The 27,426-nt window shown below is 41.6% G+C and overlaps 1 protein-coding gene across 11 annotated transcripts; it reads left to right on the top strand.

Moving 5' to 3' along the window:
• Positions 1-27,408, top strand: SF3B1 (splicing factor 3b subunit 1). Of its 11 annotated transcripts, none has more exons than XR_014517576.1 (25): positions 1-844; positions 6,399-6,565; positions 6,766-6,867; positions 8,275-8,389; positions 10,196-10,275; positions 11,271-11,438; positions 12,000-12,237; positions 12,837-13,049; positions 13,310-13,431; positions 15,295-15,492; positions 15,585-15,686; positions 16,218-16,397; positions 17,165-17,251; positions 17,492-17,762; positions 19,220-19,365; positions 19,460-19,606; positions 20,203-20,328; positions 21,055-21,276; positions 22,220-22,402; positions 22,499-22,610; positions 22,928-23,048; positions 23,290-23,421; positions 24,122-25,228; positions 25,554-26,117; positions 26,771-27,408. XR_014517576.1 is itself a non-coding variant. In XM_083467581.1 (25 exons), exons 1-25 carry the CDS (start codon positions 817-819, stop codon positions 26,927-26,929), a joined length of 3,909 nt encoding a protein of 1,302 aa, XP_083323707.1. In that variant the 5' UTR covers positions 1-816; the 3' UTR covers positions 26,930-27,408. The 11 variants fall into 11 exon arrangements, 5 of the variants coding, with proteins under 5 accessions (XP_083323707.1, XP_083323708.1, XP_083323711.1 ...); XM_083467581.1 differs by having other exon boundaries at positions 24,122-24,394; positions 25,901-26,117; XM_083467584.1 differs by lacking the exons at positions 1-844; positions 6,399-6,565; positions 6,766-6,867; positions 8,275-8,389 and adding an exon at positions 8,446-9,870 and having other exon boundaries at positions 10,199-10,275; positions 24,122-24,394; positions 25,901-26,117.
• Positions 27,409-27,426: the final 18 nt, after the last annotated feature.

A 27,426-nucleotide genomic window follows, 5' to 3' on the forward strand; every position in this document is an offset into this window, starting at 1 on the left:
ATTCAGTCATACTGAAAACAAGACAGGAGAGCAACCATATTAAACACAAGCGCTGCTCAGCTGAGATTCTCTTTGAGCAGAAATGGAAAAAGTTGAAGGAAGTTCCCACCAAAGAATGGACAAGCAAGGGGAAGGATTCAGCAAAATTACTGTTTAAAACCTGCTAAAATAAGGTAACCTGATGATAACTGTTTAATGGTTAGAAGCCCTTTTCGCACTTGAAAAAAAAAGAAGAAATCTTGTAACATGATTAATTCGCGAGCAGAACTTGGAGCTTACGAGCAACAGAAATAGAGGCTATTTGTATTATGGTTACCATATGAACGCATGAAGGATAAGGTGGAGCAATGAGATGGAACTTAAAAACAACAACAAGAACGGGATACGAAACAAGCAAAAGTTTTATTATGTATTGGAATGCTATGTGAAATTTGTGGAAACTTAATAAAACATGTTAAACACAAGCAGGGCGTCTGAGAGTACAACGGAAGCTGCGCCTTTTCCAGTACACAAGAAACCCCGCGCGTCTCTAGACCGAAACTCGAGGGCCGCTTGGGCGGAAGCAAGGCCCGAGACCCTTCCCCAGCCTTCTCGTTCTCGTCTCTATGGTTTTCTCGGCCAGCGTATACCCCGCTCCCCACCCGCTTGCCTCAGCCGCGCTTCTCCGGCGCTTGCGCAGGACTCTCGCGCCTTCCTCCCTCCCCACGCCCTCCGGCCTGTCGGTCCCAGATAGCGGAAGTCGACGTCAACGAGTGGGCGGAGCTCGGCGGGCCCCTTCCATCTCGCTCGCTGTGTTTGTCCCGAGCTCCACACAAAATGGCGAAGATCGCCAAGACTCACGAAGGTAAGGGACGGGGAGGGTTGGGCCGGGCCTTCTTCTCCGGCTCGACTCCGGGCCTGAAACCCTCTTCCGCTCCCCCCCCCCGCCTCACGCGCTTCGGGGGAGCCGGAGGGCCTTCTTCGGGCGGCCCAACGGTTCGCGCGCCTCGGCCGGGGCTAGGCCTGCGCGTAATGGCGTCGCTCGCGCGGTCTCCTCCTTCCTCCTTCCCGCTCTGGCCTCTGCCTCCCGCCTTTCCTGAGGCCTCCAGGCCTCAGCTCAGGAGACCCACAGGAAGCCCAGCCGAAGATGTGTGTATGTGTGTTGGTGAGAGAGAAATGCTCGGGACCAGAAACCAGCGTGAGGCGCTACACCCACCTCCCCCCTAAAAAAAAAATAATTCACGAAATGAACACCATTTTTATTAGTTTTACAGTACAAAACCGTGCGCTCAACACCGCGTTTCGTAATACTCGCCACGGAGGGCAAGCGCGAAAAGGAAATGGGCCCCTCGCATGTAATAATACTCGCAAGAGGGCCACGATTTCCTCTATTTCACTTCACTTTATGATTTTGGTGGTTTTGAGTCCGTGTTCAGAGCTCCACTTGTTCTAGGCGCGTTTTGCGACGGGATTTCAGTTTCTGAGCTCTGGGCGCAGTACTGCAGAGTGGAAGGAAAGGGGGGCCTTTTGTGCCCCCAGCTCCTCTCTGAAAACTGTAGAAGAGACCCTCTTAATTATATTATGGGGGGTGGGCAAGGGAAGGATTAGACCAGGGGTAGGCAACCTAAGGCCCGGGGGACGGATGCGGCCCAATTACCTCAGTCCGGCCCGCGAGGGTCCGGGAATCAGCGTGTTTTTACATGAGTAGGACGTGTCCTTTTATTTAAAATGCATCTCTGGGTTATTTGTGGGGTGTAGGAATTCACCCCCCCCAATATAGTCCGGCCCCCCACATGGTCTGAGGGACGTGGACAGCCCCATGGCTGAAAAAGGTTGCTGACCCCTGGTCTAAACGATGTGAAAAACGGACATCATATTTTAGCTGCAGTTCGTTCATGTTCAGCTTTGTATTCTTGTTATAAAAAAGCCTAGATATTCTGTTGCTGTGCCCATAATCCAGGTTTAAGGTGCCATTTAGCTTTCATATCTCAGTTTCTAACACTGGTTCAGGCAGAGGTTCTGTTTTTATAAACAGATTTATAGATATTTGTTTCTTCAACGGTGTTTGTATGGTTTTCGCCCATGGCCTTTGGCTAGTGCAGGAAAACTTGTTTACGTGCTCTTTCAGCTTTTGACTCAGTTTGCGGAAAGTGTTGCACATATGGTTCTTGGGGAGGGAGGCTTGTTGCTTAACTGAGGGTTTTTTATAGTGGGCAATGCCATGAAACATACTTAGGAAAGCTGCTAGGAGATGCGGAAGTGAGAAAGGAGGTCAAGTTAGAAGGTGGGGCGGTGTTCATAGTCTTAAGCGGCTTTTCTGCAAGCTTTGTGGCAAGAGCTGTGTGTGGTTTTTAGTGGCGTGTGCAATTTCCTAAGCGCATTGGTGTGTTTGGAGAAATCTGGCTTTGCCCTTGGGAGGTAACGGTGAGCCCACCAAGGGCTCTTGTGTTTCACTTTAAGCTTGATACCATAGCAGTTGTCTGCCTAGAAGTTCCTACCTGGTTGAACAGCTGTGTTTTTGTAAGGCAAAAGGGATGAATTTCTTACTTTAAAATGTTATGAAGGGATTAGCTTTCCAGACAAGGACACTGAACGAGTTTAATGTGGGAATGTCTTTTTTCCCTATACCAGGAACGATGCTGTTGTAACCGAGTAATTAGTAATATACTTTATGCAGCTGGCAAAGAACATTCCCATGTTGATGTGGATAGAACCCTGTTGCAGAGGAAATTCTCCACTGCTTCCCACAAATGAAGTAACTATAAAAGAGTTAACCATGTCCCCTTTCTTTTAACTAAAGCAAGTACCGGTACATAATCTCTTTCCTTCTGTGGTTCAGTACTGGCGTTTAATATATACCGTATTTTTTGCTCTATAAGACTCACTTTTTCCCTCCTAAAAAGTAAGGGGAAATGTTGTGTGCGTCTTATGGAGCGAATGCAGGCTGCGCAGCTATCCCAGAAGCCAGAACAGCAAGAGGGATTGCTGCTTTCACTGCGCAGCAATCCCTCTTGCTGTTCTGGCTTCTGAGATTCAGAATATTTTTTTTCTTGTTTTCCTCCTCCAAAAACTAGGTGCGCCTTGTGGTCTGGTGCGTCTTATAGAGCGAAAAATACGGTAGATGCTTTCTTTGCAAAGATGTGACTACTGTAGATTAGCATTTAATCTCGAACACATTTACTCAAAAAGGTCAAATTGACATTGTCTAAACCATTATTCTAGGTAAGTGTGCTTTGGATTGCAGTATTAGGACCGGTCTTCTCTTTCATGGTTTCCCCATCATATATACTCGTGATCTTGCTGCAACATGTGTTGTTGCAAGGCTTCTTAACATAACTTCAATGTGAAATTGTAAATGATAAGCTTGTAAAGTATAAGAATATATAATTAATTTATGGTGCAGTAAGCCTAATCACAATAATACATAGTGATCTTTATTATTGAAATTGGATGAGTTTACTTTTATTGTTAAGTGGAGATTAAATGTGGGCACCTCAGTTTTACTACTGAATGGATTTTAGATGGTTCTGTTGGAGGCAGAGTGTTCTTAATAGTTGGGGTATGCCCAGTTCCATTATGTCATAGTCACGATTCAGAGTTAGACAATCCTATTGTTAAATTAAAAAAAATAAAAGTGCAGGTCTGGAAAAGGCTAGATAACTTGAACTCAGAAGTAGGGGGCTGAGTCAAATGAAGTACCCCCTTTAACAAAAGGGCTTTTCTGCCTGCGCAACAGGACCGCTCTCTCTTGTCTCTCCCTGTGCACCTCCAAATCTATTCTCAGCTCCACCAGTACCTCGGAACAGATTTGGAGAGCATGCAGGGAAAGGGGAGAGAGATGAAGTCCTGTTGCACAGGTGGAATACTTTGTTCTAATGGTATGGCTTGCTGGATGCAGCCCTAGAGCAGCATGTAGTAAAATTAATTAATATAGTTTAACAAGAATTAGTTCCTCTCTTGCTTAAACCTCTTACTGCAAGCCATTCTGTATGTAATATCTTTTGAATGGGGAACTCATCTGGGCAGGCAGACTATTTGTATTTGTACTAATTGTGCCATACCTGGTGGTTTGTGCAACTTTTTGCGATAATAAGACAAAATCGGACATATACATGCAAGTGGGGTTAAGTGCTGCATCTTTGATTTCGCAGTTTTGGCTGTAGCAAGTTGTGTACTGAATACTGGGGACCCCATTTGATAATAGCTTCTGTAGCAAGAAATTGCTAGAACAAAAGAGGCAGGTATAGGGTTTTGAAGCCCAAATGATAAAATCTTCATTTTGTTTACTAAAGTGGTGTTCTTAACGAAAACAAACACACACAACCATTGATTTCCCAAACTAGGAAAATAGTGAGTGCAGTAGCTTGCGCTTATCCTAATTGTATTTGTAAAGATGGTTCAAATAATGTTAATGTATCTATACTTTAATAAAACCAACAGTACAGTTTTTGTTAGTAATATAGTAAATGTAGCATGGATAAGAAACTTAAGTATTGTATACATCTCATTTTCAACTAAAATTTAACACCCCCACAAAAGGGGAGCATTTTTATTTTTCATAGCTTTCTGGAAATTTTACATCTCTAGGCAAGAATGTATTCACCCAGGCATGTTGGGGTAAAGGATCTTGAAAGATATGTTTTCTGTAACTTTGCAGTTATTAGATACAAGCTTACAGTGGTACCTCGCAAGACGAATGCCTCGCAAGACGAAAAACGCGCAAGACAAAAGAGTTTTCCGTTTTTTGAGTCGTTCCGCAAGACAAATTTCCCTATGGGCTTGCTTCGCAAGACGAAACGTCTTGCGACTTCTTGCGAGTTTGTTTCCTTTTTCTTAAAGCCGCTAAGCCGTTAATAGCCCCCTTTGGCAGGGGGTTGGACTCGATGGCCCTTGTGGTCTCTTCCAACTCTATGATTCTATTCTTAGCCGCTAATAGCCGTGCTTCGCAAGACGAAAAAACCGCAAGACGAAGAGACTCGCGGAACAGATTAATTTCGTCTTGCGAGGCACCACTGTATTTTGTTAGTTTTTAGGGTTTTTAATGTATTTGCTGCCTTTGGGAGGAAATGAGGGGATAAAAAACCTAAAAAGAGTAATAGCCAAAAGTGGAAGTAAAACTTTCAGAACTCCCAACTCCTAGCCGTAGAGGAGGATCAGAAAGCACAGAAGACTCACTACGGCTAATTCCTGTTAAGTTATATTAGAGTGACATGCAAACATGACCATTTTCGTGCATGTTTTATTATCTGGGTATACAGTATTTAGAAGGCCTACCGGAGAGTTGCCATAGTATGGCCTTACAGTAGGCAGATCCAACAAATCCTGCAAGTGAGGCAATATTTTATGAACCGTGATAATAATAGTTAATAATAGAAACTTAGAGTTGGAAGGGACCTTGGAGGTTATCCATCTTCCTCATCAATACGACTACAACTTTTCTAACAGAAAGTTATTTCATTCTCTGTCAGGCCCTTCGTCTTTACATAAGCCACACTGCTTCCTAGGAATATGCTCACTCTCCTGACCACACCCCTTCTCTGTGCGCTCTTCAAGTCCTTTTGCTGTGCTGGATTGCACCCTTGAACTATGACCGTGCGTCTTGATTGTCTGAATGGAGAATTTGTGGGGTGTGTGTGTATCTCAAAACCTTTGATGTATGTGACTGGAATGTCTCACCGTACAAAAGCATAGGTTACATCAGTGATGGCCAAACTTGGCCCTCCCCCTGTTTTGGGACTACAGTGGTGCCTCGCAAGACAAAAATAATCCGTTCCGCGAGTCTCTTCGTCTAGCGGTTTTTTCGTCTTGCGAAGCAACCCGATTAGCGGTTTAGCGGCTATTAAAGGCTTAGTGGCTTAGCGGCTAAAAGGCTATTAGCGGATTAGCGGCTTAGAAAAAGGGGGGGAAGCGAAAAAAATTGGAACACTCGCAAGACGTTTTCGTCTTGCGAAGCAAGCCCATAGGGAAATTCGTTTTGCGAAGCAGCTCAAAAACGGAAAACCCTTTCGTCTAGCAGGTTTTCCGTCTTGCAAGGCATTCGTCTTGCGGGGCACCACTGTACAATTCCCATCATCCCTGACCACTGGTCCTGTTAGCTAAGGATGATGGGAGTTGTAGTCCAAAAACAGCGGGAGGGCCAAGTTTGGCCATCACTAGGTTACATTCATTGGTCCACCCACCACTTGCTTGCAGTCCCAGAAAGGTTTCCTCTTCCATCCCTGACTTAATACAGTAGTTTCCTACGTATGCTGTATGTTTTCAGCCCTGCAGAACAGTTGCTAGATTGCTCTTTGGTTATGCCTTGGAGAAGTTGATGAAATGCTTCCAGTAATACCTTTGGTCATGCCTTTGTTAATCAATTTGTGTGTATGTGTGTGTGTATATATATATTAAAGCATTTGAATATACCTTTGTTATAGACATTGAAGCACAGATTCGAGAAATCCAAGGCAAAAAAGCTGCCCTTGATGAAGCTCAGGGAGTGGGCCTTGATTCTACAGGATATTATGACCAAGAGATCTATGGCGGGAGTGATAGCAGATTCGCTGGATATGTAACTTCAATTGCAGCAACTGAGCTAGAAGACGTAAGTACACCAATATTTTACTGTCAAAACAAAGTCTATCATATTGTTGAAATTGTTCTTAAATGAAAAGGTGTGCAAGTTTTACATTTCCGCTTACAGCTCCCATTTAAAGTTTGCAAAAAAGCCTTCCATCCCGAAAACCATGATTTAAATACAGAAACGAACAATTAATTAAATCTTAAATGTTCCTGTTTGTATAGGATGACGACGACTACTCTTCTACAAGCTTGCTTGGCCAGAAGAAACCTGGATACCATGCACCAGTGGCACTCCTTAATGACATACCACAGTCAACCGAACAGGTGAACTTTTCAGTATATAATACAATAAAGAAGTAGAAGCTTCTTGTTCCCATTTCTGGGAGGAATAATGGGGACAAAATACTCAGTGAGAGGTGTGAGAGATTTTACCTGTGGCCGTGCACACGAACGTACACACTGCATGTGAATTAGTAATTTATTCTGTAAGCTGCTGAAACCTCCATGCAATTGTGTGCAATGATTACATTTTGTTATGTGCCACTTATTGTTTTTAAATTTTAATTGTATTGTTTAGCCAGACTTCTTCATTTAGAAGCCACTTAATAGTATTAAACTATGTGGTGTAGAATATTTTTAAAAAACCCAATATGATTAAAAGTACAGCCTAAAACCAATGAAACATTGATATAAAAATAAAATAGGAACATGGGGATTGAAATTTAAAAGGGTCTAATCTTACAGGTCCAGGGAAGCAATTCATGGTTATTGCTTCGTGTATGGCAGGGGGAAGAGCGTTCCGTAATACAGTTGGAGTGGCAGAAAATGCTCAATTTCTGGTCATTGTCCAATGTTACATTATAGTATATTTTGCCACCCCCATCGTTCTGCCTGGACACTGCGGTCCAGCGCTGAGGGCCTTCTGGCGGCTCCCTCACTGCGAGAAGCAAAGTTACAGGTAACAGGCAGAGGGCCTTCTCAGTAGTGGTGCCTGCCCTGTGGAACGCCTTCCCATCAGATGTCAAGGAAATAAACAACTATCTAACATTTAGAACACATCTGAAGGCAGCCCTGTTTAGGGAAGTTTTTAATGACTGGTGTTTTAATGTATTTTTTTATCTCTTGTTGGAAGCTGCCAAGTGGCTGGGGAAACCGAGTAAATAATAATAATAATAATAATAATATTTTTTTATTAATTTGCCTGGATGATCTATGTCACCATAGAGGTTTGTACAGGGCAAGGCAGGTAGCCTGGTCCTTTCTTGTTCAGGACTTTATATATAACAACAAGACCTTGAACATGACTTGGGAGCTGTTTGGCAGCTAGTGTAGTTCCCACCGAGCAGGTTTAATATGTGCTTGTCCAGGTGCTCTGCTTAACTTTGCTGCAGCATTCTGCCCCAGCTCCACCTTCTGCACCAAACATCTGAGTGATTTGGCAAAAGACACCAGCTGTGAAGTTTACTGTTGGCAGTGAAGAAAAATTCTTGCTTTGGAAGTGTTTTATAGGGAATAATGATTAATTGTTTTTAAAATAAAAGCTAAATTAATTTGTAAGTGGAATATGGAATATAATCAGCTACGAACTGTAGTGAATTGGGAACACAATTTTCATTCAGCTGAAGTAGTGTTTCCTTTAAGAGGAAATAGAAAACCTTGGGGAAATTTCCTTATCTTTTTACATTGCTGGCTCACAAAAGAAAACCCGTATTTTGTGTTTCTGGTTCTTAGTATGATCCGTTTGCTGAGCATCGCCCACAAAAGATTGCTGATCGGGAAGATGAATACAAAAACCGCAGGCGGATGATGATTATTTCCCCTGAGCGTCTTGATCCTTTTGCAGATGGTAACTTACTTTCTCTTTTTCACTGGATCTTACGAGTTTTGTTCCCTTAAAATTGTCTTTAGCCCTTTGATTTCTGTTGGCATGCTTATAAATTCAGGAATTTTTAGTTTATGTAGTTTTAAGAGTTGGTTGAAATCGTAGTTTGCCATTTTGTTCATCTTTTATAATACAAATTTTCTTTCCAGGTAGAAGGACAAGAAAATAATGAGCCATTGCCATAGAAACACAAAGGGTTAAAGGTTTCTCTTTTTTCTTTTTTGCTTTGGGTTATGTATACTATACTTTGAGCAACTTGTATATTTAGTGCTCAAGAACCTTCCAGCTTTCTGGAAGGGTTCGGTCCAAAATTAGAACACAAGAGAATTGCTGCTTTTAAAATGCTAAGCAAACATGGCAGTTCATTCTCAGTAGGAAGATTAGCTACATGAAGCAAAAGTAACATTGAGAGGCTTTGGTACTTTTTAATAGTTCAAGTCTGTTCTGATGATTTTAGACTGTAGGTCAGTGCAAGGGGCAGTAGTGGGCCTGATGGAAATTTTCCTCAGGTGAGTCAGCTTGACAGGTAACCTGAGGGCACCTGTTGGTTAAAACTATAGTTGGCTGCAGGTTTTTGTAAATTAGCATTTCAGCCTGCATGAATTGATAGGGATATGGATTTTACTTGCTTAACTGTCATTGATATAAACATGTATTGTCAGAATTCACAGGCCCATACTAACTGTCCTTAATTTCTTTCCTACAGCAGTACTGCTATATGCCAGTCCTGTCTGCATTCTTAAGGGTGCAGTTCAACACATCCTGTGTAGATAATGGTGAAAAAGTATCCCAAAGGAAAGTCCTTATCAAAGCTAGTGTCAGAATGACACTGCCAATTGGGCAATGATCTTCAGCATAGAAAATGTATTAAGAATTTTATTTTGTCCTAAATATTAATGCTATACTACATGTATAGCCAATCTGCACATTAAGAGCAGTGCATCCTTGCTGAGTTTGTTACTATATAGCTGGGCTTCTGTAAAATATTTAAAAGTTAGAATAAAATTTAAGATACAGATTGGTATATCTTATGATGTGGGAAAAACAATCATTTGCCTGTGAGTATCCTTATAGTGAATATAGTTTATTGGAATCAGCTCACAATGTAATAATTGTGCCTTCAGAAGCAGTGGGGGGAGAAATTGTGTGCTCTTTAAATGAAGCCCTTTAACATGTCACCACAAAATGAGAATCTGGGAATGGTTGTCCAGATTCATCGAAGCACATACGCTGGTCTGTATGATAAAAAACAATTTTGAGTTGTTATCTAGGTTTACAATAGTTCGTAGTCAGATAGCATAGGCTTTATCAGCTTGAACAAGGTAATGTGTTGATTATAAATATCTTTCCAAAGTGTTACTAATGGTAAAGAGATAATTTTCTAGGCTTCTATTCTGCTGCTTGAAGTCAGAACTGCTGATGGAGACAAAGGCACGAAAGTGTACGTATTCCGGATTAGCAACCCAGGAACCCATCACTTCTGAAGACTCTTTTAACTGTGCTGTCATTTTATCATTCTTATCTCCTTTAAAAAAATATTTGTTTTAAACTGTTGTAGTTATGTTTGTGTTCAAACAGGTTAAATTGATCAGCAAAGTGAATAAACGTAAGATACATGTAATCTTTTTAAAAAAAAACAATTCAGTCAAAACAGTAAAATTAATTGATTTTGGCATAACGTAATATTAGAGTAGGGCAGTTTTAAAAGCCAACTTTTCCTAATCTCCTGTACTTATTATACTTCTGTCCTGTTGCTGTTCTCTTCTGCAGGAGGGAAGACACCTGACCCTAAAATGAATGCGAGAACATATATGGATGTTATGCGTGAACAACATTTGACAAAAGAAGAGGTGGGTTAAAGTTCCACTTTAAATTTTAATTGGTTGCAGTCTAGGCTGATGATCAGGCAGCTTTTGAGAGCTCATCGATACTCAGATCTCTCATTAATTGGCTCTCCTCCCTGTCCATCCTCCATTGACCTGTTTGTCCAATTGCGCAAACAATTTTAAATTTTCCTATATGTTTTGGAGCAACACCATGTTAAAGCATTGTGAGGAAATTACATGATGGGTGGCTCACAACTGCCCGCTGTGGATCATAGTGCTGTTGCCAGTAAGTTCACATACGGAGGCAGCAGACATTGAAGATGGCCAGGAGTTCCTCAACTCTGATCCTAGTGCAACTGCATGTGACGTTCTTGGTGGACAATATGTGCAAATTCAGTGAATTGAGTATTGTGGATTCAGCAAAACAAATGCTATCATGGTGAATTTGCACATGTTTTTTTGGAAGAAAACATTTAATTGTCTTGTTCTTTTGGCCGAAACATTGAATCTGTTCACAAATAAAAATCCAGGCTTCCAAGCCATTGTATGGAGCTTTAGGTTCAAGGATTCCTTCCTCCTATCCCACGCTTAGATCCAGTTGAGCAGGAAGAAACCAATTTATTGTCAGTTCCGACGTAATGGCAAAGGATTGCTTGCACTAAGCAGGAATATATAAGTTAGGGAATCTAAGCGAGGGAGCCCATGCCATGGTTTGGAGGATCAGGGATATTTTGAGTACGTCCTGTTCAGTGTAGCCTGTTGATATTTTTGGCTAAATTATTTGACATTAACAATTGGCAGGTGCTTATCTGCAGAATTAAGTTAAAGCAGCAAAAAAGAAAGAAAAAAAGATTGCAATTAGGGGATAGCCAACTGGATAGCTTACAGATTGACAAAAATGCAAATAAAAGTGTAGATCAAAAGATTTGAAAAGGCTCCACTAGCACAGATATGTGGAATTCATTTTAAACTGACAGTACTGGAGAAATAAGTCATTTATTTGTTTTATCTTTTAACAGAGGGAAATTAGGCAGCAACTAGCAGAAAAGGCTAAGGCCGGCGAACTTAAAGTCGTCAATGGTGCTGCGTCCCAGCCACCATCAAAACGCAAACGGCGTTGGGATCAGACTGCTGACCAGACTCCTGGTACCACACCGAAGAAATTATCTAACTGGGATCAAGCTGAGGTAAGGGTGTGATGATAGTGGGTGCTTGTCTCAAGTCATTGAGTTCTGGGGTTTCACGAGCCTTTGCTGTATGTAGAGCTATCCTTTTTTCTTACTTTGTGAATTCAAGGGCCACTTCCATGGCTTACAGTACAGAGAACAGTTAGGTAGTATGGATGGCATGGTATGCTCACCCATTTCACAGATTTCCATGGAGAGGGTAGAGTCCCCAGCACTTTGCCTCCCCTTTCATACAAGCCAGGCATATGCCTAAAATGCCCTGCACATATAGCAGTGTTCCCCAGCCTGGTGCCTTTCAGCTGTCCAATTGGCTGAGATTGATGGGATTTGTAGTTCAAAATATATAGAGGGCATCAGGTTGCCTTAGGACCTCTCAATCAACGTAATGCTCTAGTGTGGAATATATAAAAGCCACAAAGGTGAATGAAAATACCTGCTGGGTTAAAAAAAGACAACCAGTGATCTGCACCCTGATAGTTGATGTGAATTCCCAAGTATTTTGCAATCTCAAGTACTTTTCCAAGTAGTGCAATATAACACCTGTTTCTTTGTTTTATTCAGACCCCTGGACATACTCCGTCTTTGCGCTGGGATGAAACACCTGGCCGTGCAAAGGGTAGTGAGACACCTGGAGCAACACCTGGATCTAAAATATGGGATCCAACTCCTAGCCACACACCAGCAGGAGCTGCAACACCTGGGCGTGGGGATACTCCTGGGCATGCAACGCCAGGCCATGGAGGTGCAACTTCCAGCGCACGGAAAAATCGATGGGATGAGACTCCCAAAACAGAAAGAGGTATTTTTACCATCCTGATCTGTTATTCGCTTGTCAGTGTACATGAAACCCTAAGGCCAAATCCAAAGAACCTCAAGAAGTTCTATGCAGTCGAGAGAGTTCTGGATGTTTTTCTCAGGTAGCAATCTCCTTTGTTACTATTAATACTAAGAAGAATGTCAATTTTCTGTTAGAGATAAACAACTACCTGACATTCAGAAGACATCTTAAGACATCTTCAGGGAAGTTTTTAATATGTAACGCTGTACTGTTTTTAACACTTGATTGGGAGCCGCCCAGAGTGGCTGGGGAAACTCAGCCAGATGGGCGGGGTATAAATAAATTATTATTATTATTATTACTATTATTATTGATGCGTGTGTCTTCTGACCAAAGGGGACAAAATTAATCTTCCATTTTAGCAGGTGGAACCCCTGTGTATAACTAATACAGCTTTACTTATTTGCGAGTAACATTCTTAATGATTGCATTTGAACATCTTGGGGAAGTGCGAGTTTTGAAAAGGTTCTTGAAACCTGCAGCAAGTTTTCACTTTCAGAATAGATCATCTGTCTCTGTACACTGGAATCAGTTTGAAGCAAGTGGGTTTTGTTTTACAGATACTCCTGGACATGGGAGTGGTTGGGCTGAAACACCTCGTACTGATCGAGGTGGCGATTCCATTGGCGAAACCCCAACCCCTGGGGCAAGCAAAAGAAAATCACGTTGGGATGAAACGCCTGCAAGCCAGATGGGGGGGAGCACCCCTGTGTTGACACCCGGCAAAACACCAATTGGTACACCAGCTATGAACATGGCGACCCCCACACCAGGTATGCTTGAATTATTTTTTTAACAGACCAAGCGTAAAACATGCTGGAACTCAGCAACGACCTAATGAAATAGAAAAGCAGTTTTCAAGCTTACTCTGCTGGTCCCTCTGCACGCAATGCTTGTCTGCTTAAATAATTTGAGCTTGAAATTTGGCTGTGTGCGATAATGATGTATATACGCCTTTGCTTGTTGCGCCGTGCATTTGAACAGGGAGATCATTTGACGCAGTTAACAACGTCATCTGTTGATTTCAACATAGGTCACATCATGAGCATGACTCCTGAACAGCTCCAAGCTTGGCGTTGGGAAAGAGAAATAGATGAGAGAAATAGGCCCCTTTCTGATGAAGAACTGGATGCCATGTTTCCTGAGGGATACAGGGTAAGCAGATGGACCCAAGCCATCACTTGCAGGATTAGCATGAATTTAGATAATGTTTTCCCTAACTTTAACGTGCCTTGTTCAGGAACGGACCTATGTTTTGAATATTGCCTGCATGTTGTGAATCAGGACCTGACTGATGTATCTTCTCCGTTCGTAGTAACCTAATAGTTTTTGTGCCTGCACTTTGAGCGATCCCTTTGTTATTTTGCTTTTAAAAAATCTACCATGAATGGTCTCAAAAGACCTGGATGGAATCCAGCCGTTTTCCTAAACTTAACCATGGGAACCTGGATAGCTCAGTGAGTTAGAGCAGTGTTTCCCAACCTTGGGCCTCCAGCTGTTTTTGAACTACAATTCCCATCATCCCTGACCACTGGTCTTGCTAGCTAGGGCTGATGGGAGTTGTAGTCCAAAAACAGCTGGAGGCCCAAGGTTGGGAAACACTGGGTTAGAGCATGGTGTTGATAATGCCAGGGTTGCAGGTTTGATTCCCATATGGGACAACTGCATATTTCTGCATTGCAGGGGATTGGACTAGATGGTCCTCAAGGTCCCTTCCATCTCTATATGGTTCTGTGATTCTATTGGGCCTAACCCAGAGGAGCCTTCTTTGTATAGCTGGGCTCAGTTTCAAAAGCAGTTTGCATTGGAGAGCGAGGTGCTCTTAAGGGAGAAGCTGTCTAAAAAGCCCTTGTGCTTAGAATTACTTGCTCTCTCACACTCTCTCTTTTTGGAGATCCAGTGTGGTGTAGTGGTTATAGCGGTGGACTCATAATCTGGTGAACTGGGTTTGATTCCCTGCTGCTCCACATGCAGCTGTTGGGTGACCTTCAGCTAGTCACACTTCTCTGAAGTCTCTCAGCCCCACTCACCTCACAGAGTGTTTGTTGTGGGGGAGGAAGGGAAAAGAGATTGTTAGCCGCTTTGAGACTCCTTAGGGTAGTGATAAAGTGGGATATCAAATCCAAACTCTTCATCTTTAGTTCACACTAGCCATGGTCAGTGCTCTCAGTCTGAGGTGATGAATTCTCCTTGGCAAAGCTGCTCAGGGTTTCCAGTGTCATCCCCTCCAGAGCAGCTTAAGTAGAGACCAAATTGGAAGATGAGCACGCTAAATTCAGTACGTGAGAGTTGGGCAAGATTTTAGAGCTGGCTCGCAGCACCTCATTTTCCCAGTGACATTAAGGAGGCCTCTACACTGACGCACAGGCTTCTTCTGGGCCTCCTCCAAGAAGCTGGGAAAGATGATGCCAACTGGCTGAGATCCAACAGACTGGACAGAGTTGTTTCCTGAGCAGACTCTTGAGAAGTGGTGCTGCTCAGGTGAGCAGCAGCCTGTAAATTGCCACTTCTGAGCCAGTTGGGGGCAGTATGGTTGCCAGCTGGCGCATAGCTGTTTGTGTTTAACAATTTTAATCGGAGCCAGCCGACCTGACTGGAAGCGTCCGCGACCAGGAGGAGGAGGAGTACCAGGAAGAATGGATGAAATTTAAAGACTATTTACTTAAATACGTTAAGATAACTTAATTGGAAAAACTTGCAAATATCAGATAGGCTTAGGATTTAAATATGTGATGTTAGAGAATAATATGCTTAAAGTTAAAATGAAAAGAAAGAAAGATGTTAAGTGATTAAGTTATGAGAAAACTTGGCTTTGGTAAACTGTTACAATGATATACACTGAAATTCAGCTAGGGTGATTTGAGGAAGTCACTTAACAATGTTACTAAGATTGGATCAAGTTCAGTTATGATTTTTGTTTGTTTGTTTAAAATTTTGGAAAGTCAATAATTTTTTTGGGAAAAACCACAATTTTAATCTCCGATGATTGGTTTGAACACTTAATTTTTTTCATTTTAGGTTCTCCCTCCTCCAGCGGGTTATGTCCCTATCCGTACTCCAGCTCGTAAACTTACAGCGACGCCAACACCTCTGGGCGGCATGACTGGATTCCACATGCAAACTGAAGACAGGACCATGAAAAGTGTCAATGACCAGCCTTCAGGAAATCTTCCTTTCCTAAAACCAGATGACATACAGTATTTCGATAAACTACTGGTGAGATTTTGGCTTGTCTGTGTTGTTTTCTTACACTGTATGGAGGTTGGCATTAAATGTGTATTAACCAACGTACTTGTAATTAACCGTAGGTTGATGTTGACGAATCAACACTCAGTCCAGAGGAACAGAAAGAAAGAAAAATAATGAAATTGCTTTTGAAGATTAAGAATGGCACCCCTCCCATGAGGAAGGTAAGTTAGATCGCTGCCCCTCTTACATCCACTGTTTATGCTCACTTTGCCCTGTGCTTTATGACTGAATTTATTATTATTATTATTATGTTATATAGGCTCACTTTATAATTTCTTGCCGGAGCTGGACAGCATTTTTGGTTCCAAGACCCATCATTACTAAAATATTTAGAAGACTGCTTAGAAGAGTGGCTATGTTGATTTAGAAAAATACTTATACAGCTGAGTCATGTACAAAACCTCTAAGTGGTGTACAGCAAAAATAAAAACAAAGATTAAAGTCAGAAATCTCACATGCAGCTTGCCAGTCATTTAAATTTATGATCTTGTTGAGATTCCTGTAATTCAGGGGCTTGGAGTAGAGGACCCTTCCAATTCTACAGAAAAGCCCTGTCAGTAAAATGAATCTTCGAAAGATGTCTAAAAACAAGGAGCATTAAATACCATAGAAACATACCTCTTTATTTTAATTTTTAAAATGAATAGAGCAGGCTGTATCTAATGTTATGCTACATTTCCCCTCTTCCATAGGCTGCTTTGCGACAGATTACTGATAAAGCTCGTGAATTTGGGGCAGGCCCGCTGTTCAATCAGATTTTACCCTTGCTGATGTCACCAACTCTTGAAGACCAAGAACGCCATTTGCTTGTCAAAGTTATTGACAGAATCTTGTACAAATTAGATGACCTGGTCCGACCATATGTCCACAAGGTTTGTTTCACTGGAATTTAGTACTTTCATTCTGAATGACATAATTTTAATGTACAGTGGTGCCTCGCAAGATGAAATTAATCCGTTCCGCGAGTCTCTTCGTCTTGCGGTTTTTTCGTCTTGCGAAGCACGGCTGTTAGCGGCTTAGCGGCTATTAACGGCTTAGCGGCTTTAAGAAAAAGGAAACGAATTCGCAAGAACTCGCAAGACGTTTCGTCTTGCGAAGCAAGCCCATAGGGAAATTCATCTTGCGGAACGGCTCAAAAAACGGAAAACTCTTTCGTCTTGCGAGGTACCACTGTAAGCCTGTGATGTATATATTCAGAATGACAGATGATTGCACTCCCTATTGTGTTGTAGGCTCATAGCTATAAATATATTATTTCCACAATTAAATATAGAAAAAAGCAGTGTTGTTAAAACACTGTTGGTGCCCTTCATTTAGCTGCGTTTAAATTTTGAATTCCAAATTATTAACTTAGGTCTTTAAGTCCTAGCTGCCACAGCTATAATAATATTTTTGGAAGTAGGAACGGTCCTTATTAGCATTAAGTTATTAGTGCCAGGTACCAAAGTAGAAGGATAACAGAGAATTGCAATGTGGATTAAATGAATGCAAATGAGGGCTTCTTTGGAATTGGAAAGCATGAAACCTTCAACTTCTATGAAGCTCATTCTTGAGTTTAGCTACTACTGAAGTTAACACAGTTTTAAAGCTGTATTTACATAAGACCTAAGTGTTTTAACTTTCATTTAACCCTTTTCAGATTCTTGTGGTCATTGAACCGTTGCTGATTGATGAAGACTACTATGCCAGGGTAGAAGGCAGAGAAATTATTTCCAACTTGGCTAAGGTAAACACACCATAAATTCTTTCTTTTTATTATGCTAATACTAGCAGAGATTGAAAACTTGACCTGGGATAACATAATAAGCATATCAACCAATCTGACTGCATATTGTGACAAGGCAAGATACTGTTGCTTTATGGCATTGAAAAACGAGCACAGGCTTACTCGATCATGAATTTAGATTGTAGAAATGCTTTGTGCAAGTCAGCAATAGCAGCCTGTTTTCTTATTCTGTCTTTTCAGGCTGCCGGACTGGCAACAATGATTTCCACTATGCGACCTGATATCGATAACATGGATGAATATGTTCGTAACACAACGGCTCGAGCCTTTGCCGTGGTCGCCTCCGCTTTGGGCATTCCATCTCTGTTGCCTTTTTTAAAAGCCGTGTGTAAAAGCAAGAAGTCCTGGCAAGCTAGGCACACTGGTATCAAGATTGTGCAGCAAATTGCTATTCTTATGGGCTGTGCCATTTTACCTCATCTCAGAAGTTTGGTTGAAATTATTGAGCATGGTAAGTAGATGTAAAATTGCATAGCGTTCAAGTCCTAAAGCAGGGGAGTGCGTTTTAGCTGAATGCTGTTAATGGGTCATATAACAAATCAGTGTTGTATCAGAGCACCTTTGATTTTCTCTTTGCAGTAAAGTCTGCTGGGTGTATGAAAGCAAAATGCAGAGAGGAAAATTTGGACTGTTCATAAAATGCATCTTACCTTTAGCTCCATCAGCAAAGTGTGCATTCTGGTTATCGCAGTATTGCAAATGACTAGCAGCTGGCATAGGAGGGACGCGGGTGGCGCTGTGGGTTAAATCACAGAGCCTAGGACTTGCTGATCAGAAGGTTGGCAGTTCAAATCCCCGGATGGGGTGAACTCCCGTTGCTTGGTCCCTGCTCCTGCCAACCTAGCAGTTCGAAAGCACAACAAAGTGCAAGTAGATAAATAGGTACCGCCTACCAGCGGGAAGGTAAACGGCATTTCTGTGCACTGCTCTGGTTCTCCAGAAGTGGCTTAGTCATGCTGGTCACATGACCTGGAAGCTGCACGCTGGCTCCCTCGGCCAATAAAGTGAGATGAGTGCCGCAACCCCAGAGTCGGTCACGACTGGACCTAATGGTCAGGGCTCCCTTTATCTTTTTAGCAGCTGGCATACCAATGTAGTGTGTACTTGGTGGTGGAGATAACATCAATTTTACAACTTTCTTTTTTTAAAAAAGATATTAACTGAGAGTTTATATCAGTCTTGACCCTTTTAACGCTATACAGATAGATAGATAGATAGATAGATAGATAGATAGATAGATAGATAGTTAAGTTATGGGTAGACGAGCCTGCAGTATAAGAGACTAGGATTGGAGGCTATGCTGAAGTTAGGTTTGCAGTCCTGTTTGCCTCTTGGTGTTGTGCTACTCTTCAAGTTAAGACTTCTTTAGACCAGAGACAAAGCTATACCTGTCAAGTACTGTAGTCATACACTTCAGAGTGAGGTGTAGATTTGTGACACCCTTGGCCAAAAGGCTTACCACCACTGGATTAGGCTATAGGATTGGGATGACTTGGGATATTCTCCCTGATTTGTTGAGGTCTCTCAAGACATTGCTTCATAGCTCCAAAAATATTTTAACAGGAATTGTGGGGGTTTTGGTAAGCCTAGGGTGGGGTCCAATTTAATGTCTGCACGAAAAGGTTTGAGAGTTGCCATTGTTGCACAGGTGGTAGCACACAAAGCTAAACTGTCAATGAGTTGCAGTTGTGCCAGAGGGTACACAATCTCTCTCCCAAGCACAAGATTGTTTGCAGCACTTGTGTTGTACTAAGAAGGGACTCCTGTTTACAGAATGCCTCCTGTGGTGCAAGCTGACTGCCACAACTGGGTATCACCTGAAATGTGTTTGTTGTGCCCTGATATCTGTTGACGTCACTTCAGTTGGGTCTCTGCAAGATGAAACGAGCAATGTGTTTTGTTTTTCAGGCTTGGTGGACGAGCAGCAGAAAGTACGTACCATCAGTGCTTTGGCTATTGCTGCTTTAGCCGAGGCAGCAACTCCCTATGGTATAGAGTCATTTGACTCTGTTTTAAAGCCCCTGTGGAAGGGTATACGCCAGCACAGAGGAAAGGTAAGCCTGAGTTGCCTCAGTCAGCTCATTTTTAAGAGAACATGCCTGGATATTATTGATTTTTAATCATGTTTCTAAAATTATGTACCATCAGGGTCTGGCTGCCTTCTTGAAAGCTATCGGGTACCTTATTCCACTTATGGATGCAGAATACGCCAATTACTATACCAGGGAAGTAATGTTGATCCTTATCAGAGAGTTCCAGTCTCCTGATGAAGAAATGAAAAAGATTGTGCTGAAGGTACGCAAATGTAATATCTCCTGATTGTTATTTGAGGCTTTAAAGAGTTGGATGTATGCAAATCACGAAGAAAGTTACACTTCCATGTGCTGGGAGAGATGTATTGGTAACTGTCAATTTTAACTTGTTAATAAAAACAAGTGTAATATTTTATATAATATTTTTATACTATATATATTAATTAGACCCCATATATATGTGTGTGTGTGTGTGTGTGTGTGTGTGTGTGTATGAGAGAGAGAGAGAGAGAGAGAGAGAGAGAGAGAGAAATATGAGATAGACATGGATCCTGAAAGGTAATAGTCTCACCATAGTGCAGAAAGGAATACTGAGATCAAGAGAAATGGGAGCTTGCTTAAGATCAGCCCAATGAGTTTGTGCTTGAGCTGTGCTTTGAATCAGGAGCTTCCTGGGTCATGCTGTTGAATGCATTTTTTAATTAGTTGCCTTATAAGACAGTTTTTTAACATACTGCTTTCCCAGAAATTGTCTGTTTGAAATTGGGTATAATGAAATTGGGTATAATGAAACTTTTATCCTAACTTTTTCTCAAGAAGAAATAGGGTATTCATGCTGGCTATTTCCTCTCCTTCCAGGTAGTAAAGCAGTGCTGTGGAACAGATGGTGTTGAAGCAAACTACATTAAGACAGAGATTCTGCCCCCATTTTTCAAGCACTTTTGGCAGCACAGAATGGCACTGGACAGAAGGAATTACAGACAGGTACTGTTGGCTTCTTAGTTAGAGAAGGCTTTGAACAGATTTGGAAGTGTGTTGGAAACAAGCAATATTTGTACCATCATGGGTAGTTATAAAGCAGTTTCAGAAGAAACCATAAATGCTAATTCTGGGTGGATTACTGGAAGCCTTATTATTCATTTCAGCCATTTGTGTACCACTTCACACCTTAGTCTCTAAACGATGGAGAGTGTGGTTAAAACAATAAAAGAACCATGTTTACACTACTGCTAGTTTTAATACAAACTTCAAGTTGCATAAAGTTTGGCAGTTCTTACTCAGTGAGAATATTCAGCTCAGATATGCTGTGTTTCAGCTACTCACATATACTATAGTAATGATGCCACCAATAATAGAATTTTAGGACTGCAGTTCTATGCATATGTCTTAAGAGTAAGCCTTTTTGAACATAACAATTACTTCCAGGTAAATATGCATAGGAGCGGGTTGTAAGTTACCCATGCAGAATTATGAGTAAATAAACTTTCCATTGCTTGCAGATCTATAGGGCCTAAACTAATAGCAACCCTGAAGTTTCTGTATTTCCTGCATACTAGCAACCTCCCAAAACCTAATTTTAACGCTCATCCAAACTCTTTGTTTTTTTATCCCTAAAACATAGTTTTGCTTCTATTTCTTTTTGGGGGAACAGAATAGGGGTGGTATGGAACTTGCTTATTCAAAAAATAAAATAAAAATTGTCTGTTTCAGTTGGTTGACACAACTGTGGAGCTTGCAAACAAAGTTGGAGCAGCGGAAATTATTTCCAGGATTGTGGATGATCTGAAAGATGAAGCTGAGCAGTACAGGAAGATGGTTATGGAGACGATTGAGAAAATCATGGGGAATCTGGGAGCAGCTGATATTGACCACAAGCTGGAAGAACAGCTTATTGATGGTATCCTGTATGCCTTCCAAGAACAGACCACAGAGGTATTTGGAAACACTCATAATTTCTGTTCATAATTTATATTTCTAATATTTGTGTCGGAAAGGGAAAATCTAGACATTCCCACAAGTCATTTGGGACTCTGGGGGTAATAAAAGTTGCTATCCCTTTAGTTGTTAGGGGGCCATAGGAGATATCTGACTGAGCCCACACACTATTTTATTCCCAGCCCAACAAATGACTGGCAACAGTCATCTGGATGGAGAGAGAAAGTCCTCAGGCTGCAGCCACAAGGTCCTTCCTGTCTTTGATTTTGAATGAGTTGAGGTACTTGCGATGCTTGTGTCAGTTAAACCCACTTCAGTATACGTCCCTACTAAGCAGCTTTCAATGGTGAATTGTTTGTTTCCATTTTGGGGCTCAAATCAGCTTTTACCATTCTGCTGATGTGATGATGCTAGAGTTCAGGGTTGATACCTGAAATTGTGCTTGTCTGTCAAGTCATGAGAAAAGTAAAGGTAAAGGAACCCCTGACCACTAGGTCCAGTCGTGACCAACTCTGGGGTTGCGGTGCTCATCTCGCTTTACTGGCTGAGGGAGCCGGCGTGCAGCTTCCAGGTCATGACTAAGCCGCTTCTGGCGAACCAGAGCAGTGCATGGAAACGCCGTTTACCTTCCCACTGGAGTGGTACCTATTTATCTACTTGCACTTTGACGTGCTTTCAAACTGCTAGGTTGGCAGGAGCAGGGACCAAGCAATGGGAGCTCACCCCGTCGCGGGGATTCGAACCACCGACCTTCTGATCGGCAAGTCCTAGGCTCTGTGGTTTAGCCCACAGCGCCACCCGCGTCCCTATGAGAAATGTACATGAGGCCAAAACCTAGCCTATCAGAACGAGACCGCGAAGCTAGGAAAGTCAAATAACCTCCAATGTTGTTGACAAAACAATATTAAGACATTCTGCTTTATAACTTCCTTGTAAACAGGACTCCGTGATGTTGAACGGATTTGGAACAGTGGTCAATGCTCTCGGCAAGCGAGTTAAACCATACTTGCCCCAGATCTGCGGTACGGTTTTGTGGCGTTTGAACAACAAGTCAGCCAAAGTAAGGCAGCAAGCTGCTGACCTGATATCCCGTACTGCAGTTGTCATGAAGACTTGTCAGGAGGTAGATACTTTTCCTTATCACTTTCCTTAAACATTGCTTTCGTGTCTAGAGACATTCAATTACAAGCTGTTGTTGCTTCTTCTTTTTTGTTCATAGGAAAAATTGATGGGACACTTGGGTGTGGTATTATATGAGTACCTGGGTGAAGAATATCCTGAAGTGTTGGGCAGTATTCTCGGAGCACTTAAAGCTATTGTGAACGTCATAGGTAAGTGTAGTTTTTATAACAAAAACAACACCCTGTGGAACACCCTCCCTTCAGATGTGAAGCAAATAAGCAGCTATCTTCTCTTTAAAAGACATCTGAAGGCAGCCCTGTTCAGGGAAGTTTTTAACATTTAATTCTGTATTGATTTTAATACTTGATTGGGAGCCGCCCAGAGTGGCTGGGGAAACTCAGCCAGATGGGTGGGGTATAAATAATTAATAATAATAATAATTAATTATCATTATCATAACAAAGTGAGTTTTTAATTTGGAAGGACGGAAATTGAGACTCAAGGTATCCTTTTCTATGTTGAACAGGTATGCACAAAATGACCCCTCCGATTAAAGACTTGCTGCCAAGGCTCACACCTATCTTGAAGAACAGACATGAAAAAGTGCAGGAGAATTGTATTGACCTGGTTGGGCGTATTGCAGACAGGTAAATGATTTTTTGTTGTGGTTAAGTGTACAGTTAACCTTCAGGTCTATATTGTGTAGAGTATCTTTTATATCTCTGTGTACTGTAATTTCTTTTGCACTTATTAGTACCTCAACATTTGCTGTCATGTTCAATCCAAAATAAATAGTGCAACTACATCTTGCGGATCTAGGTGTTTGCATAAAAGGTTTCCACTTCCTTTTCTTCATTAAAAAATAACTTTCCTCTCTCTTTTATCCAGGGGGGCAGAATATGTTTCTGCAAGAGAGTGGATGAGAATCTGCTTTGAACTGCTGGAGTTGCTAAAAGCTCACAAGAAAGCCATCCGAAGAGCAACTGTGAACACATTTGGTTATATTGCAAAGGCTATTGGGTAAGCATATCCCTTACTGTATAAACACACAGCTCAACACAATCTACCGTATTTTTTCTGTGGACAAGACAGGGTTTTTTGCTAAAAGAAATTAGTCTAAAATTGGGAAATCGTTTTATAGATGAATGGTGAATGCACAGGTATTCGAGTGTGGGTGGTTCTGGCCCGGGTTCAGGCTCTGGCCCGATTTCTTAATTTTGTGTTCAGAAAAATACATGTCTTATACATGGAAAAAAATACAGTACTTCTCCCTCTCTTTGAAGTAGTGTTAACGTCCCGTTTTCCAACATACAGGGTGATTTTAACCTCCTCCGACGGCCCATTGACATTAATGGACTTAAGTAATTAAATCTGTTGATTTCAGTACTTCTCGATGTCGATCATGTGTGTCTGGGGTTTGGAGAATGAAAAGTTAACACAACTGCAAAGAAAGGGGGAGTTGGATCCTTTTGAGCTATGCATCTGAATGAAAAAACTGGAAAAACAATGGGTATAACAGTGAACCAATTACAAACCCACAAAATGTAAATCCCATCAAAAATTTGATGCTGCATTTATACATTTTTAATTGATAATATTAATCTCTGTGCATTACATATTACAAGGAGCAAGTATGACGGGCCTTACCCCAAGGGACTCAGTCTGTGGGTGCCATGGTTCCTTTATTTTAACATTTTTTATTGCTTTGTTCTTCTTCCAGACCACACGATGTGCTGGCGACGCTGCTAAATAATTTGAAAGTCCAAGAAAGACAAAACAGAGTGTGTACAACAGTAGCAATAGCTATCGTAGCTGAAACCTGCTCCCCTTTCACAGTGCTTCCTGCGCTCATGAATGAATACAGAGTTCCAGAACTGAATGTCCAGAATGGTGTATTAAAATCACTTTCCTTCCTCTTTGAGTATATTGGAGAAATGGGAAAGGACTACATTTATGCTGTAACCCCATTGCTTGAAGATGCTTTAATGGACAGGCAAGTAAACTCCTCTCCTCAGGCTTAAACTGTGCTACTGTCTTCATCTTTCATTTGATGCACTTCTTCTGGAGAATATTAAATGGGGGACAGACACAAGACTTGACTTGCTTTCTAGGCATGTAATAAGCAAACACTGGAAATATTTGTAAAAGCAAAATTGACCAGAATACATGATAAACAGCCTGTGTGAGCCACCAGTTCTGGGAAGAAGGAGTGGGACTGATTTTCCTGGATCCCAAGTGCCTTCCCCTTCCCTGGAGGGATGGATGTTTAGAATCCCTGCCTCTTTCTCTTCAGTATACATAAAGCAAGCTTAAACAATTGCCACATTGCTTGGCTGAACTTCATTTACATAGCTGTGGCTGGAAAAGATGGCGCTTGGTGTAGCGTAGCTTTCCACTTTTCTACATCTTTTGGTTGATTAACATCTGCCCAGGGAGGCGGTAGTTAAGCCACTCTGAATTTATCCCCTCCTGGACTCTGGGAACTGTTCCAACTGCTAGCCTGTTACCAATTTTTTTTTAGCAAGATCAACACTGGATACCAGTCTGTTTCTGGGTACAATTTGAAATGTTAGTGTTAATGTATGAAACTCTTAAGTGGCTTGGGTCTAGAATGTTTGAAGGCCTACCAACTCCCACATGAACTTGCTAGATCTTTAAAATCATCTTCAGAGGCCCTTCTCAGAGTTGAGAGATTAAGCTGGTGGTGTCTGAGGAAATCTGTGAGGTACCAGCATTATCATTTGGGTGCCAGGTTATTCTCCAAGGCTTCACATGGTAAAGTGGCCTCTGCCATTTAATTGTTCCATTAATCATTTTTTATTATACAGTGGTGCCCCGCAAGACGAATGCCTCGCAAGACGGAAAACCCGCTAGACGAAAGGGTTTTCCGTTTTGGAGGTGCTTTGCAAAACGAATTTCCTATGGGCCTGTTTCGCAAGACGACAATGCCTTGCGAGTTCCTGCGGTTTTTTTCCCCTTTCCCCCCCTTTTTCTAAGACGCTAAGCCGCTTATCAGCTGATCCGATCAGCAGATAAGCCGCTAAAAGGCGCTAATCCGCTAATCCTTCAATGGGCTTGCTTCGCAAGACGAAAAAACCGCTAGACGAAGAGAATCACAGAACAGATTCTTTTTGTCTTGCAAGGCACCACAGTATTGTTTCCCGATTATTATAGCTGCCTGCTTATTTCTTGGTGCTTTTCCTCTACGCCGTTGTGTGAATTTTAGTGCTTTTAACGTGGTTGGTTTTTATTAATATTCTGAGTTGCTGAAATGGAGAAGCAGCGTATAAGTATCTAAAATGATTGTGTCTCTCACCCAGACATACTGAGTTGAATCTATTGATGAGCACAGCAGGGAGAAAAGAGGATGGACAGTGGTTTTAAGAAGCTAACTGTCACCAAAATAGATTAACTTCCAACATATAGTCATGTTGTAACATACATTCTGTCAACCTGGCAAAAACCAAACCTAAACACGTCTATGCAATTTCCTTTTCAGGGACCTTGTTCACAGACAAACCGCTAGTGCTGTAGTACAACATATGTCGCTTGGAGTATATGGCTTTGGCTGCGAAGACTCTTTGAATCACTTACTGAATTACGTGTGGCCCAATGTGTTTGAGACATCGCCCCATGTCATCCAAGCAGTTATGGGAGCGCTGGAAGGACTGAGGGTTGCTATTGGACCTTGCCGAATGTTACAGTACTGTTTACAGGTAAATTTCCTTAAGTAAAAATATTTGGTTTGTGAGCAGACCTTGGAATAAATCCCATATCGCATTTTTTGTCAGCGTTCTCAAGGTGACTTCTATGAACAAACACCATAAGCTCGCCTGAATAGATCAGGCAAGGAAAAACATTGGTTAAATATTGCACAACCATAAAACGGTTAAGGAAGGCAGGGGAGTTCTTTGACATATTAAGAACTATTGAAATACAATTGTAGTGGTAGAATGACTGCTGGGGTTTTTTTTAATTATTGATAAATCATTAGCTGAAAATAGTCACAAATCGGTTTGGTTTGTGCTGTAACTGAGCTGAAGACAGTGGTTGTGATGGTGGAGTCCTCTGGGTGGATGTGAGAGGTTTTATGCATCTGCAGTGTGACTTTCATCACTCCCATCCTCTGTGCTCCACTATACAACATGTTTTAAAAAACGTTGAGCTTCAGCAGCTTGCAAGTTTCTTGGGGTGAAGGGAGGGTTAGAAGAGGGGAGAGGTATCCCCATTTTGTATATGTTTAGTTGTGAACACCCTTTGCAATACCTAGGATTGTGGCTCCCCATGAATAAACTATCATTTCTTTTAAACAAATTGGGGGGGGGGGGCTTGGAAATGTGATTTAATTCTCCTACTTTTATTTTCTTAGGGTTTGTTTCACCCTGCCAGAAAAGTCAGAGACGTGTACTGGAAGATCTACAATTCCATCTACATTGGTTCACAGGATGCTTTAATAGCACATTACCCACGAATCTACAATGACGAAAAGAACACCTACATTCGTTATGAACTCGATTATGTCTTGTAATTTTATTTCTCATTCTTTTTTTTGTGTTTAGTGCACAGCTATTCCACACTTGGTTCAGATCTGGTGATGTACAATTTCTAAGACACCGCAGATCACCGTAGAGCGGATCAGAGGCGCAGAGCTTTAGAAATCCAGTAGCATGATTTTTACATAACATGTCCTTGTTGATTTTGATGTTAAAGCCAGTAGTGACCAAGAGCAGTGATTTACAGAGTACTGGAAAGATTTCATTTTGGATTCATCTTGATGAGGATTTAGATTCCATTCTTTGTGTTTAAAGGGGCTGTTTATTTGAGAAATAAACATTTGTGTATAAAATATTAATGGTTATGTGTGTGTGTGTGAGCATTTTTCAAAAGGGAGACACTTTAACAAGTCTCTGATAGATCGTCAAGCAGTTTATGTAAAAAGGTGGCATACTGCATTTTAACCCTCTTTGTCATACCCTAGCTTTTGAATAAATAAGAGAAATGTTCACATTTTGATTGTGGCTTCTT

Source organism: Podarcis liolepis (assembly GCF_965112155.1).
Source record: "Podarcis liolepis genome assembly, chromosome: 1".
NCBI lineage: Eukaryota > Metazoa > Chordata > Lepidosauria > Squamata > Lacertidae > Podarcis > Podarcis liolepis.

Excerpts from the sequence above, each read along its gene's own strand:
- SF3B1 (XM_083467581.1), top strand. The coding sequence starts at position 817 with ATGGCGAAGATCGCCAAGACTCACGAAG. Across the intron at positions 845-6,398 it reads GATCGCCAAGACTCACGAAG|ACATTGAAGCACAGATTCGA; the intron begins GTAAGGGACGGG and ends CCTTTGTTATAG. Across the intron at positions 13,050-13,309 it reads CATGGCGACCCCCACACCAG|GTCACATCATGAGCATGACT; the intron begins GTATGCTTGAAT and ends ATTTCAACATAG.